The sequence below is a fragment of the Sturnira hondurensis genome, unplaced genomic scaffold (assembly GCF_014824575.4).
Source record: "Sturnira hondurensis isolate 20B ecotype Veracruz unplaced genomic scaffold, ASM1482457v3 Scaffold0021354, whole genome shotgun sequence".
In the NCBI taxonomy this organism is placed as follows: Eukaryota; Metazoa; Chordata; class Mammalia; order Chiroptera; family Phyllostomidae; genus Sturnira; species Sturnira hondurensis.
The window spans coordinates 20,678,365-20,692,699 of record NW_028093985.1 but is presented as its reverse complement, the minus strand read 5'-3'; the positions used below and the strand labels follow the sequence as shown (position 1 = coordinate 20,692,699).

The 14,335-nt window shown below is 38.1% G+C and overlaps 1 protein-coding gene across 1 annotated transcript in view; it reads right to left on the bottom strand.

Annotated features, from left to right (window-relative positions):
• Positions 1-5,088: 5,088 nt before the first annotated feature.
• LNPEP (leucyl and cystinyl aminopeptidase) overlaps positions 5,089-14,335 on the bottom strand; it is an 89,414-nt gene continuing 80,167 nt past the window's right edge. The window contains exons 14-18 of the mRNA XM_037032401.1: positions 10,170-10,354; positions 8,568-8,729; positions 6,917-7,057; positions 6,160-6,241; positions 5,089-5,528 (exon numbers count right to left, since the gene is read on the bottom strand). Of these exons, the coding sequence (XP_036888296.1) occupies positions 5,397-5,528; positions 6,160-6,241; positions 6,917-7,057; positions 8,568-8,729; positions 10,170-10,354 (702 nt within the window). The 3' untranslated portion in view covers positions 5,089-5,396. The remainder of the gene's footprint in view (positions 5,529-6,159; positions 6,242-6,916; positions 7,058-8,567; positions 8,730-10,169; positions 10,355-14,335) is intronic.

Genomic DNA, 14,335 nt, shown 5'->3' with positions numbered 1-14,335 from the left:
AACAAAAAGAGGCAGAACATTTATATACAACTTAAAAACTATGTATCTTACCTAAAAATCCAATTCCCCATTGGAAACCTCAACAAACAAACAAACAAACACACCCTGAGCCCTACAGTATTCTCATACGAAGTCCATGAACATAGGCTACAGGGTACAGGATTCACCGTGCCCTCAGATCTGGGCCTCTGACTAGAAAGGCAATAGGGAAGAGAAGGAGATCTTTCTCACAGGATGAACCTTAATTTTCACCAGGTACCTAAGTGTCCATGGAAAAGTCTAGGTACAAAATGAAGTAATAGAAAAAAGAAAAAACATTTATATACTTTTTTAAAAGTACTTCTTACCACCCTCCCAGGGAGGGAGTGGTAGAGTAGAAAAACAATCTACACTACTGCGAAACTACTGCCCACAGAGGCAATAAGGAAAGGGGGGACGTGGAGATCTCACACATTCGGGCCTCCATGTCTCATTTGGTACCTCCGCATCCAGGTAAGGGACACGGTACAGAAAGGAATAACACAACACAGTAAAAACACTGCACATACAGCTTAAAAGGGTATATTCTGCCCTTACTTCCTCTAGCAGTACCCCCAAACCCAACTACTTTACAATTACTGCCTACAGAGACAAAAATGAAAGGAAGGACAGGAGATCACTCTATCTCCAGAACTCCATGGCTCGTTAGCAACTTACATGTCTGAGTGAAGGACTGGGTGCCAATGAAATATTATAATAAAGTAAAAAGGACAGTGTTTACCCAACATCCACAGAAGAACCCTGAAAGTATTCGAGTGCTCTCATAGCTGCTGCCTGCTCTGGCAATAAGGGAAGGGGAGAAGACGGGACTGTTTTGCATCCAGACCTCCAGGTTTCATTAGGCACCTCCCAGTCTGGGCACCCAGTGAAGTAGTGAAACAGGTATGTACAGTAAGTACACATCCCTTCTGGCCTGTCCCTGACCAAACCTCCCCCAGCCCACCCCAATAACTACACTACCACCCACTGCCCACACAGGCAATAAGGGAAGGGGACCAGAGGAGACTGTCATACATCCAGACCTCCATGTCTCATCAGGTACTTAAACATCTCACGAGAAGGACAAGTATACAATCTATTAGTAATAGAGAGTAGTAGCAAATTTATTTATATACACTATGTACATACTCCATTATCTCCTATACCACAAAAGAAAACAAACTATTAACTATTGTCCAAAGAAGCAATAAGGAAAAGAGGAAATCTGTCATTTTCTGGACATCAATTTCCATTAAGTACTTATGCACACATGCAAAAGAACACATACGAAATGAAATATAAATAAGCAGTGTAACATTTATATCCACTTGAAAGAATGATACAGATCTCCCCCTACCCATAAGACTGGATCCAAATGACAGCAACAACTACCCTGTTAGGCATTGTCCACGCAGACAATAAAGAGAAGGGTAAATGGGACATTTGTCCTACTGGTGGACCTCCACGGTTCACTAGATATCCACATGTCCGTGAATGATGAATAAAATACAAAAATGAAACAACACCCACAAAAAAGCAGTGGAAACATTTGCACACATTTTTCAAAGAACCTACTCTGCTCTCCTCTCAACACCACAACCTCCTTCCAAAAAAGGAAATAAAGCCTCTACAGCTGTCGTTCACACAGACAACAGGGGAAGGCAGAAGAAATTGTTGTGGACAACATTGCACTGTTCACCAGGACAAAACATACAAAATGAAATAATATAAAAACACATCAAAAACCCTATGTACATTTCTAAAGTATATACCCCTAAATAGCCACTGAAAGAAATCAAGCAACTATTCTACTAGCTATTGCCCATGCTGGCAATTAGGGAAAAGGAGAAGAGGAGATTTATCATACTTTTGGACCTCCGCTTTTCATTGGTACTTACTTGCCAATGCAGAGAGAATGAAGCACAAAATAAAAGAATGCAAAAACCAGCAAAATTATATACATTATTTTTAAAAAATACAAATGGGGGTAGGAGGAAGCTCTTTAAAAAGAGAGTTAATTCCAATAAAAAACAAAGGCAAGGGGAAAAGAAGAGCTCCATCAAACTCAGAAAATTCAGGTCTTGTTTTGTAAACTCAGCCCAGGAACTGCCATCCTTGGCGACGGTACACACCTTCCCTGCAGCCCCAAGAAACTCAAGGGAATCGTGAACATTCAGCAATCTGACTGTAGATTATGATTCCAGGTGCTTGTCGGAGTAGGCTCTTTTAAAATCCAACTTGGTACCAGGCTAATCCTTAATGACACACTCAACACTTAACTTTCTTTTCTTAATTTCCAATATTCAGAAAGGATCCATCTGTACCCAGTAAGATGGATGCGACAGACATCCTCTACATACCCAGGGCTCTTCTGCCAGCTCATTTTGCCAGTTCTTTTTGTTTAATTTTGCCCACAATGTCTAAAGTACAATTAAATGAAGAAAATGAATGGCAAAGAATATTAGAATTAAGTGGAACCTGTGACCATAAGAAAGTTCATGAACACTGAAGCAACAGCAAAAAACACAATTTCTTGATTAGATTTATATAAAAAATTAAGAGGAGGTGGACACTCTTTGCAGTTTACTATATCCAATCACTGGATATCAACAGAACAAACTGGACTCCTTAGATTCTTACTTTCATATGGTCTTTAAGATCTCCAAAGCATAAGTTTGTGTCCCACAATTCCAGATTTCCTATTCCATACTTCCTAAGGATCCACTGTGATATGTCTTTTATATTACATTCAAGTACACCATCTCTCTGCAATGATGTAATACTTGTCAAACAAACACTTAACTGTGTAATGGACCTACATGCTTATATAAAAAGCATACTGTGACTGGCTGCTGTGTTTTAGTCTACATGAAGTCTCAGAAATACAGTGGCTAAGACAAAGTTTTGGGGGAAAAATCTTCAAAAGCTACAGTTAAACTTATTATACTACATGTTTTACCTAATACTTAACCTTATATTGCTCATCTAGGTTAGCTTTTAGAAGTGTCATATAATGGATTAGTACAACATTAAAAACTGGAATTCTGTGGGAAAATGTGAGGTGACACTTACTAAAGTGCAAATAATCTTAAGTGAGGCTCACAAACAAAACTACAAATAGTATGGATCCAGTATGGATCCTCGTGAGGATGAATGGCTTTTGAGGACAAAGATAGCAATGGTTCATGAGCTAACTCTTTTTTTAGCCAAAGTTTAGATAAGGTTTTACTTATAATAATACCCCCTACCACGCACACACACACACACAGAGGAAAAAATGCTATAATTCAAGACAAGATTTGCCATTCACACAGTTAATGTATTACAGGAACAATGTAAAGATGGGGAATTAAAGCTGAAGCATCTTAACCGATTTTGAGAAGTAGCAAAATTTAAACTCTGTATCAAAGTGGAATTCAGTAATATAGTATGGTAAAAAAACAGCAACAAAAAATATCCCTCAAAAGTTTATTATTTTTCCCCACTCTAAAAATATAAAAACTCACTACCTGCCATTATCAACTAAATTATCATTCATTTACTGAAGCACAAGAGGAATAAAGATCTATAATTATCCCAGTTTCAATAAGATACTTTAGATGATTCCATGATTCTCAGGATATAATATTTCCTACTCTAAAATAGACAGATAAATGTTTAGAAAAGATAAAATTGGGAAAAAACATACTAGGCATAAAGAAAGCTATCTTTTAGTTTGCCAGCTACTTAAATTTTGTTATATAAAAATATTTTTATAAAATAAAATATAATTTTATACACAATCCCACATATTTTCACTTTACACTTGCAGAATAAAAAAGCTGACCTTTCCCATAGTCTGATCCTGTGGAGTGTTTTTATGTGTTTGCAAATGAGCAGTTACTCTTTTTTGTACATAGAAGATGTTGTCGAACAAAACATAAAGCATTAAGAATTATTAGGAAGAAAGCTTTTCTCCAAAGAATCAAAGAAACACAACAATTTAGGTATAAGTCTGCACAGCTCAATAAATTCAAGTACAGTATTTCCCCTTTAGAAGGAATAAAAATGCCATATAGTTTTGGATTTCTTTCTCCTTTTCCTTTTCCTTCCCTTCCTTTCCCTTCTCTCCCTCCCTTGGCCATTCCTTTTAGTCTGTTAGTTTGGCCATGATAAAACTATGAATTTTTAACTAAAGAAAAGTACTGTATTTGAGAGTAGAAAAAAAATTCAAAGCCCGCCATATTAAACCTGGATCAAGGTACCTCTATCTCACATTCTCTTTATTCCTTTAAGGTACTATAGTGAACTTCAAATAAAAATGTTCAATTTCTCAAAGGCCCTACTGTAAAATGCTTCTAATGTGCTACTCTATTATATAAAATGAAAATGCATCTATGAGTATGATTCAGAGAGAAAGTGTCTGTAGTCTCATACCAAATGGCAACTAAAACAACCTGTATTCTTAGTAACAGCGATAGTCATGATGAAAGATACCAGTTGTAACAAAATGCTCACCATAACTGCGGAAATACTTATAAAGTGTATCTATGGCAGGAAGTAGTAAAGGTGTACCGATTTGGAGAATATTGAAATTTATGAATCAAATAATTACAATTCAAGCTAACTTAATTTGAAACATTTTCCTAAAAGATGAAAAAGCAAGTGTTAAATATTGGGAACATTTAATCTTTTGGCCTTGTTATTTATTTAGCTTCTCAATATAACAAAAATTTAAAAATTCTGTAGCACCTGGCTATTTTGCAGAAAAAAATATAATAGTTACAGATCTTATTTTAAAAATTTCCAGGAAATAAAGGATTACTGAAAACCCCAAATCAAAGTAGATCTGCACACCTGAGATTAGTTCTCTATAGTTGCATGCTTCATTGATTTCATCGATTTCTCTCTATCGATTTCTTTCATCAGTTCTCTCTATTGCATACTTTTTAAAGCTGTTACCTCATTCAAATAACATCTATCACTAAAAAGTAACAAATGGCTCACAAACCAGCAGCCTGCGAAGATGGTGGCTCCCATAGATTTTTCCTGGTTCACTGGGTCAGTACTTTACAGATACTGAGAAACAACAGAATTCCAAAACAGATTTTATTCCTCATTTGTGTATCTTCAAAGTAGAAAAATTAATCATTGTTTTTGTAGATGATTGGCATATAGGTGAATATAATTTCGTAATAAATAACTACATACTACCCAATGACATTTCGGGAAAGGCTGATGAAAAATACAGATGGGCCCTGAGCTAACTAGAACTCCTAAGAGTGCAAACAACTCAGCAGCAACCCCTGGCTTCACCTTGGGTTTTGCAAAAGTTACCAAACACAGCCCAGGTTAACAAGCTCTCTGAGGGGCGACAAAATGAGGTGCAGTTTTGCATGCTACAGCCACCAAGTCAGAGTTTCAAGGTTCTTCTCCATCCACTGGATATTCAACTGAATGACTTCCAGAGCTTCCTGGACACAGCGAAGCCGAAAGGTTGCCTCTGACTGCCTTTCAAAGAATGCCTGGACCTGTAAGTTGCAGAGAAATGTTTCACCAGAAGAAAATAACAACAAATCTCAGGTAACTCTGACTAGCCTTTTCAAATGAACTTTCATTTAGTGATAGCTTTGCTTATATCCTAAAGAAGTAGAGAGAAATACTTTAATATCTGAGGTAGTTATATCAAGTTACTGATCAAGTATGATGAAATCTGAAGTAATTAAAAAATGCATTCTCCTTACTCCCATAAGAATTAATTTTTCAAATTAAAAATAAAAAAATAAACTAAAATGGCCAAGTAACAGCAAATGAGATAAACTCTAAAGCTAGGCTTGGTGCCCAATTTTACCCTTGGAGTGACATTCTTCAAAACTAGTCCATTACCACTTAAAAATAAACTTGGCATATACTGGCTTTAATTAAAAAAATACTTGCACCAGGAAGACGAGAGGGTATAGTTGAGAATGGAATCAGAATTTTTCCTTGTCACAATTTTTGCTCATTGCTATACGTCCTCCCTTTAGAAGTAATCCCAGTGCAGAATCCTTAATGATGAACAAGGCAGAGCAGGGACAGGAAAAGCCACCACCTGTCTTAATCTGAGCAGCCTGAGAGGAAAGGGATACCCCGCCTCCCCTACTAGCATTTTATACAACCAACCTCCAACAAATGTGCCTTGGTTGAAAACAGGTGAGTTGATCCAGCAATGATATTTTGTATGGTATAGGAACCCAGATGGAACCTGAAGAAACACAAATACAAGGCAAAAAGAGAAAAAAAAAAAATGAAGCAGCTGTTGGTAAGCTATGTTCCTGACTCCAAAGGAAATGCTTTGCTGCAAGCTACAGGTACCAAAGGCAGAGCAGAGTCCCGCTGCTGGGAGCTGCAGCTCAGTAACAGGAGTTCTGCACGCACTTACTGCCAGTGGTAAGGAAAGGTGGGAGGAAAAAGGCAAAGAGTTAGGGATATTGACATTAAGTTATTAATCTATTTGATCTATTAAAAAATCACATCGAACATCCAGATATGTAATTACTGCTTAAAAGAAAAAACCCTTCATGTGCTATCTACCTGGGTGTGAGTTCTTAACCGATCCCTTGGCACTGAAGAGGCATTTTTCAACACACATAAGTAAATGGCTATTCTGAAATAGCCCATAGCCATGCTAAACTAAGTGACCTGGAGCCAGGCACAGTTAGGCTTGATTAGTACTCAACTGGAACACCAGTTATGTGACTTACATTATTGAATTATGTTTACACATGTGAACATTTCTGGGTGTCTCAGTTAAACGTCACTGCAGCATTTTTCTTCTCAAAGTAAATCATCACTACTATGAACCAATACAATATCGGGTATGTTTTTCAAATGCAGAGTCTAAAAATACTAAAAGCTAGTGGTTCTCTGAGGAACTTACTTCTGTACAAGCTTATCCCAGTTCTCTTTGACAAAATTCCACGCCAGTAAGTTTCCAGAAAAGCTTCGGCCCACGGTTCTAATGATAAATGACAGTTCTTGCGTTCGGATGATATCCCCACTGAGGCTGGTTTTCATTAACCTGTAAAGCAAAGCAGATTTAGCTTCCAAAATAATTATTCATGATGAAGTGATGACTGAGCTTACATTAGTGCCAGTCTCCTAATTAAAGCTCTGTAGCAATTCAAGGGATATAAATTTTGGGTTAGTCTAAGATTGAGCAACAGATTGAAAATGTCATTTTTTTAAATGAAGGAAGAACTGAGCAATAAGTATCTCTAAATGCTTTGACATAACGAATAGTTCTTGTCATAGTAGGAATTTGAGAAATAAATTCTGGTAGAATTTATAATTCTAAAGACTAATTTTTTCTGTTAAAAATTTTATTTGATTTGAGTAGGCAGGTATATTATTACTCTTAAAAACTGAGTTTAAATAATGTGAAAATAAAGGTATACTTCAGGATATTATTATTTATTGGTACTTCATATGTACTAGGTAATGTTCTAAATTATAGACACAACAATGTTTGAAATAGGTAATTATTATTATTACCTATCCTTATTTACAGTTTAAGAAACTGAGGAGGTTGGTAATCGCCCAGGTTACACTGCCAGTAAACACTAAAGCACATTTAAACATAAGCAGTTCTTATCTACTGTCCTACTAAATCTGCGTGTGGTGGGAAAACACATGTCCCCAAAAGAATGCAGCGACATTTCTAATATAAAGAAAATCCCAAGTGCTCATCATGATGTGATGGGTTTAATAAATTCTGATAGGGCCATATAGAGGGAATACTATGCAGCCAGAAAAACAAATGAAGTCGGCTTTACGAACTGACACGGCAAATCTTAAAGACTGATCCAATTCACTGAAAGGACAGTCACAAAACCCTGGGTGTAGTATAAACCTATGCTGTTATACAAATATACAGACTAGGACTGACATTGGTAACAGGAGAATCAGAATGGAAGTAAAAGATCATATGAGAGATACTTCCACATTTTATTCTATTTTCTTAGGTATGGTTTAAATACTTTATAATGGGAATTTGTTAGGGTATTATCAGTTGAAATCAAATTACTAATTTAAAACAAAAATTTCTCTCCATTTGCTTGGGTCTGGGGCTCCCTGCTACCTTAAAGAAAATGATTATTTACAGGGCATCCTTTGGAAGACAGGCCTGGGCAGGTGCTGAGGACATCTCTGGGCCTCTACTAGGGCTATCTGGGCACAAGCATACCAGAGAAGCAATGACACCCAAACACCTCCCTCTATCCTTCCCAGTGCTGGCTCTCAAGGTAATTTTCTATCTCCGTTGGCTCCCAGAGGTCCTCTACCCGGCCACTGACTGTCCTTCCAGTCATGAGGCCCCACTCACTGCCCTTCTCTCCCCAGGGGAAACTCCCATTTGCAGGTCTTCATCAGCTGAAATTCAAAAGGAATGTCTCACAAACTCACATGTAGGTGGCCTGTGAGTACAGGGAGAAAAAGGAAGATCCCAGAGAAAAATGAGCTCCCCACCCTTGGAGCACAACCCTGTTATGCTTTTGGTTTCTATATGTCATACTCCTTGGGTGGTTTCATACCAGTAAAGTTTCTGAACGTTCTCTGAGCTGGCAAGAGCTTCAAGTATTTTAGTCTTCTCTGCTTCAGAGCCTACAGAGACATACTTGCTTAAGAGGAACTGCCAGCCTGTCTCAGTTTTTGCTCCAACTTTGAACACAGCAGTCATGACATCCGTAGGTGGGCTGTAAGAGAGGTGGTCAGATATGAGAACAAGTAAACTTCTGAATATAAAGGTGAGGAATGACTAGCGGTGATGCTTCTGGGACTGGAGCAGAACAACACAGTGGAAGAGTCTTTATTTTTAAACTAACTAATAGTGAAGAAAATGATTACTTGAGTGGCTGCTACTTCCCTAGGTGGTGGGACTGTGAGGAATATCAATTCAGTTTAACACACAATTATTCACTGAGCATCCACGAAGAAGCAGGTAGGCAATTGGCTGGGTGACAGGGAGGAGAGACAGTCTCTGCCTCTGTGAACTCACAGGCTCTCACAAATACAGAACAGGAAGTATACACATTATAATACAGTGTGGGAGGTGCCACAGTAGAAATACGAAGAGAGGGATGAGAAGAGGGGAAGAAGCACAGTTTTCTGCCATGATAATGATCACTTTATCTGATGCTTGAATCTTTTTCCATAATGCCCCATAGGGAACCTAGAGAGAACCAAACTTCATCAAAATATTTCTACTAATTGCTAACTCCACTTGCTATGTTTTATTCCCAAATTAAAAGAGACTTTTTGACACCTCACACCCATTAGGATGGTTCATATAAAAAAAAAAACAGAAAAAAAAACAAGTGTTGGTTAGGATGAGGCGAAATTGGAAGGAAGCCTGTGTGCTGCTGGTGGGAATGTAAAATGGTGCAGACGCTGTGGGAAATAGTGTGGCAGCGCCTGAAAAAATTAAAAACAGAACTACACATAATCCAGCAACTCCTACTTCTAGGTATATATGTCTGAAATAATTCAAAGAAAGCTTTCAAAAAGATATTTGCACACCCACGTTCACAGCAGCATTATTCATAAAAGCCAAAAGGTGGAAGCACCCAAATGTCTATCGGATGAATGAATATGCAAAACATGGCGTACACTGCGTACAATGGATTGACCATCCTGCCTTAAAAAGAAAGAAACCTCTGACACACACTACAATGTGGATGAGCCTTGAGAATATCTTGTTAAGTGAAAGAAGCTAGTCAAGGAAAGACAAATACTGTATGATTGCACATATATAAGGTATTTAGGGTAGAAAAACTCATAAACCAGAAAGTAGAATGTAGTTTCCAGGGGATGGAAAAGAGGGGATTGGTGGGAAATTGTTTGGGTAAAAAAATTTCAGTTTTTCAAGATAACGTTCTGGAGATTTGTTGAACAATAATGTGAATATACTACTGAATTGAACACTTAAAAATTGTTGAGATAATAAATTTATGTTATCTGTATTTTACCATAATTTTTAAAATCTTATTTGAGAATATAAGCACACAGAGTTCACATACATTAGCACTCAGTTTTATAACATTTCTGACCCAGGATGAGGAGACCCTGGTTTCAGGACGTGACACGCAGTGAAGAAGAAGAAGAAGAGAGTCCGTCTGAGCAGAAGCACACATCACCTTTGAGTTCCGTTGGATGCCACCCAATCGTCAAATAGCTTCTGGGCGACAGTGCTGCAGTTCCCCAGGCTGTGGGTGCAGGCAAATTCTAGCAGGGCCGACCGCAGCTCTCGAACAGATGTGTTGCCCTCATCACTCCAAGTTTGCTTTTGAATTTGGTTTTGAAGCAATTCAAACACCCTGGTCTAGACAGATAAAATGGATTATAATGGAATAATAATTAGGACAACCAGAAAAATCAGGAAAACTAGACCTCTTTTTGCCAGCATTTACCAAAGGAGAAAAAAGGGAGAGGTGACGAGATATTAAATATCAACTGCCCACACACAGCTGGGATGAACCACTCAATACAAAGCTTACATGAAAAGCTGCTATAGCCAAGAGAGACTAGCCGACACGACACAGGAAGAACTAACGACTTCTGGGCATTGGGGGACCTTTGTTCTGGGTGCACTCAGCTAGAAGCTCTTTTCCTGCCCCAAAGTATCATCCTAGAAGAAAGTTGGAACTTCCTGACCTCATGACTTTAGAATCCATAAATCCAAAAAACAGTGAGAGAAAAATAAAGTTCTTTACTCACGAGTAGGTGTTCAAATGTTTCTGAATCAAATATTAAAGAAATATTTAAAATATCAACTAGTTTGATGCTGTAACAAATTAATTAGTGAGGAAATAACGACTACAGGCAATTATAGTTGTTTATATTTATTTCTTCTCCCCACAACTTGTCATTTAAAAATTCTGAACGTACAGAAAAGCTACAAGAACAGAACAATGTACACCCATATGCTAGATTCACTGTTTTTTAATATTCTTACATTTACTTTGTTACTATATGTGTATACACACATACTTTTTAATGGCTTTAGCTGAGCCATATGAAAGTAAGTTACAGATATCATGACATTTCAATTATAAATACTTTAACATGCAACTCCCAGAAATAAAGACATTCTCCTATATAACCATCATACCTTATCACACTTAAAGAAATTAACAGATATTCAGTAATACCACCTACTGTTTAGTCCATTGCCATAGCTACTTCTGAATGTCATTCTTAAATGTATACCTATGGTATTAAGAAATCAACAAATATCTTATTTCTTTTTCATCTCTCCCCACAACAAAAGTGTAAAAGCTGTTAACAGGATATGGAAGTATTTCCATATTGCCAGCTGTGGAGCATGGGAAGGGGTAAGGACACATTGGATTTTTAAAAAATCTATCGCATAAAATATGCATTTGTGAATGCCACTAAAAGGAACAAATTTTTTAAAATAAAAATGCTTGTAGGTATGTTTTAGAAAAATTTCATGGCTACAAGGAGAATCAAAATGAAAAAAAAATTACAGCACACCTGCCCGCAGTGTTCTCGGCGCAGGGGCATTTCCTCCCACTGGTACTTCCACAGCATCACCCTTATCACATCTCCCCTCAAGTAGCCAAGGGCCACAGATGACCAGACACAAAAACTCTCAACCCCGGAAAATCAGTTCAAGTTCTTCACAGAGCATTATATTCTTACAGAGTACCACTGTAAATGCCTAAAATGAATACTGGTCAGAGACTTTTAAACTGTGAAGCCATTGCCTCAGAAGACCTCTGAATAAATCTCATGGATCTGACCACGAGAATGGGGGAAAAAATCTGCGCAAGGATGACTCAAAGTTTGTGATGACAGGTCAACTCACTTTTGTTTGTTTGCTTCAAAAAAAGTAAAATAGAGAACAGACACCTTGTGGGACGTGAGAGTAAGCTCCTGAGTCGTTGGGAGGATGTCAAGTGGAAAAACAGCGGCCATGCTGACTGACAACGCAAGGAGCATAAAGCAACGCAGGAGGTCTTATTGGACACACACGACTGCTTTGGTGCACGCTGTCTCCACTGGCCCGACTTCCTCAACGGCATCACAACAGCAAACCATCCCAAATGAGTGCAGCATACAAGAAACTTAAACGCTACTCACAACTGTCAAACAGTTCGTTTTCATTTGACAAAACCGAAAGAGGAATGAGAGAAAAAAGGTCACACACTTGAAATACTATTTTTAAAAATTCAGTGGAGAAAAATGGCAATGCTCCTTTAGAATTAACTAAAACATAAAGAGGTCAGTACAAAAAAAGAGAAAAAGAAAGAAAGAAAGAAAGAGAGAGAGAACAGGTCCTTCAAAGTACTAGAGGCAGGAGGAACCTGATGTTTGAAGATGCTAAGGCTCATTCCTGAACAGTTACTACACTGCAATTACAGGGCCAAACTTCATTAGCTGTTCCCTGCACACCAAACAGTCAAGAGGAAATCCCAAAAGAGTTGGTTTTAAATATATTTCAAATGATAATGTAATAAAGTATGTTACTTAAAAAAATAATTCTTTAGAAAGTGAGGTACAAAATGTCATTTTATAAGTAATCCAGGTTATATTTTTAATATTAATAAATCATAGTAAGGACATCAAATCACCTATGCCTTTTACAAATAAAATTAAGTTTATTTTTTCCATGGGTCTAAATTAATTTTTGAAATTTATACTCACTGAACAATAGAATCCCATTCTCTGATTTCATAAAGTCAAAATGGCAAGTGAGGAGAGGAAATATATAGATGCTGAACACAATTCAAGGAGTTAAACCTTTTGAATCTTTTCCTGCTGTGACATTCAAATAGGGTCACGTAAGCTACAAACATTGGATAGGCAATAAAATGCAACAACAAACATAAAATTATTTTAAAAGCAAAACATGAAAAAATGCTGGCACTTACGTGGCACACTTGATTTACCGCTTTACTTCTGAAGTAATACGCCCAGGGAGTTCTTTCTGGGTCAACTGAACTCCTTAAATGTGCAGTATCAGCTTTTATTGCAAAAGACTTGTCCCACCAACCCCTCATATGTAAAAGAAGGACAGACTTGTAAGTTATGAGACAGGAATGTGGCTTGGACAAGATGTGAACATCGTATGTGAACAATACGACACAACTCAGCTGTGCCTCCAGACCCTGCCCACCACACATCACAGCATCAAAATGTGATACACGGGTATGTGTTACATAGGTACGCACGGCCTACACAACAGAATGACCAATAAATGTACACACTGCTCTGGTGACAATGGCAGAAAGTGCCGAGTTCCAGAAACAAAGCCCGAGGGCCAAATCCAGCCCTCCACCTTGTTTTATCCAGCCCGGCACCTTGTTTCTACCCAGCGGCAATGCCGAGCTCTCGCTTAACTGTTAAGGAGTAGTTACACTCATACAGTCCTAAAAGTACATTCAGTCCTTTGAAGGCAACCTCGAGGCTGACGTGGCCCCTGGTGAAAATGAGTTTGACACCCTTGGCATAAAAAATTAGACACTAGTCTTAATTACAAATACTATTTAAAGATTAGGTCCAAGGACTCAGAAATGTCTACCATTCCAATTTCCAACTATAGTAGGTCAGACTTCACATTTTGAGAGTTTCAATGGTACCAAAATGCCCTAAAATTAGAATTTTAAAGAGACAATTTTCCAGTCTTGGTGAACTGAAGCTACGCTGACTTTTAACTAACAATCGAGTATATGAGGGTCTCCAGCAGTAAAAGGACCTGTGTTCTTCCATCACATACCAAGCCTCCTGTCAGCTTCCATACTTGCCATCTAACCACCATGTCCCTGGACCTCTCCCTGAAGTACATTCTTAATAAACACATCCCTGCCCAGCCAGCTGGAAATCACCACTTGGAATGAAGATGCAGAGTTACTTGCAAGCCATAGTAGAAAAATATTCAAAAGGTTTAACTCCTCAAATTGTGTTTCACCTCTACATTCTGGGCACAGGGATAGCTTGAGGTAGGTTACCGAGTGCTTCCAGACACTGGAATCCAACACAGTGCGTGCAGAGAGGTAGAGGCAGAGTGGCTTCTGCCACTGCGAAATTTAAGTGGCTGTGGAGCTCCCGAGTAGACAGATATTCTGCCTCCCCTCAGGGCATATTCAGTACCAACACTGTTCCTTATTACGGGAGCGAATGATATACACTAATATTGCTACCTATACTGGGTTGAAGAGTATCCCCCCACAAATTCACGTCTGACTAGAACCTTATTCGAATGTGACCTTATCTGGAAATAGTACTTTTGCAGATGTAAACAAGTTAAGATGAGGTCATACTGGGTTATGGAGGGCCC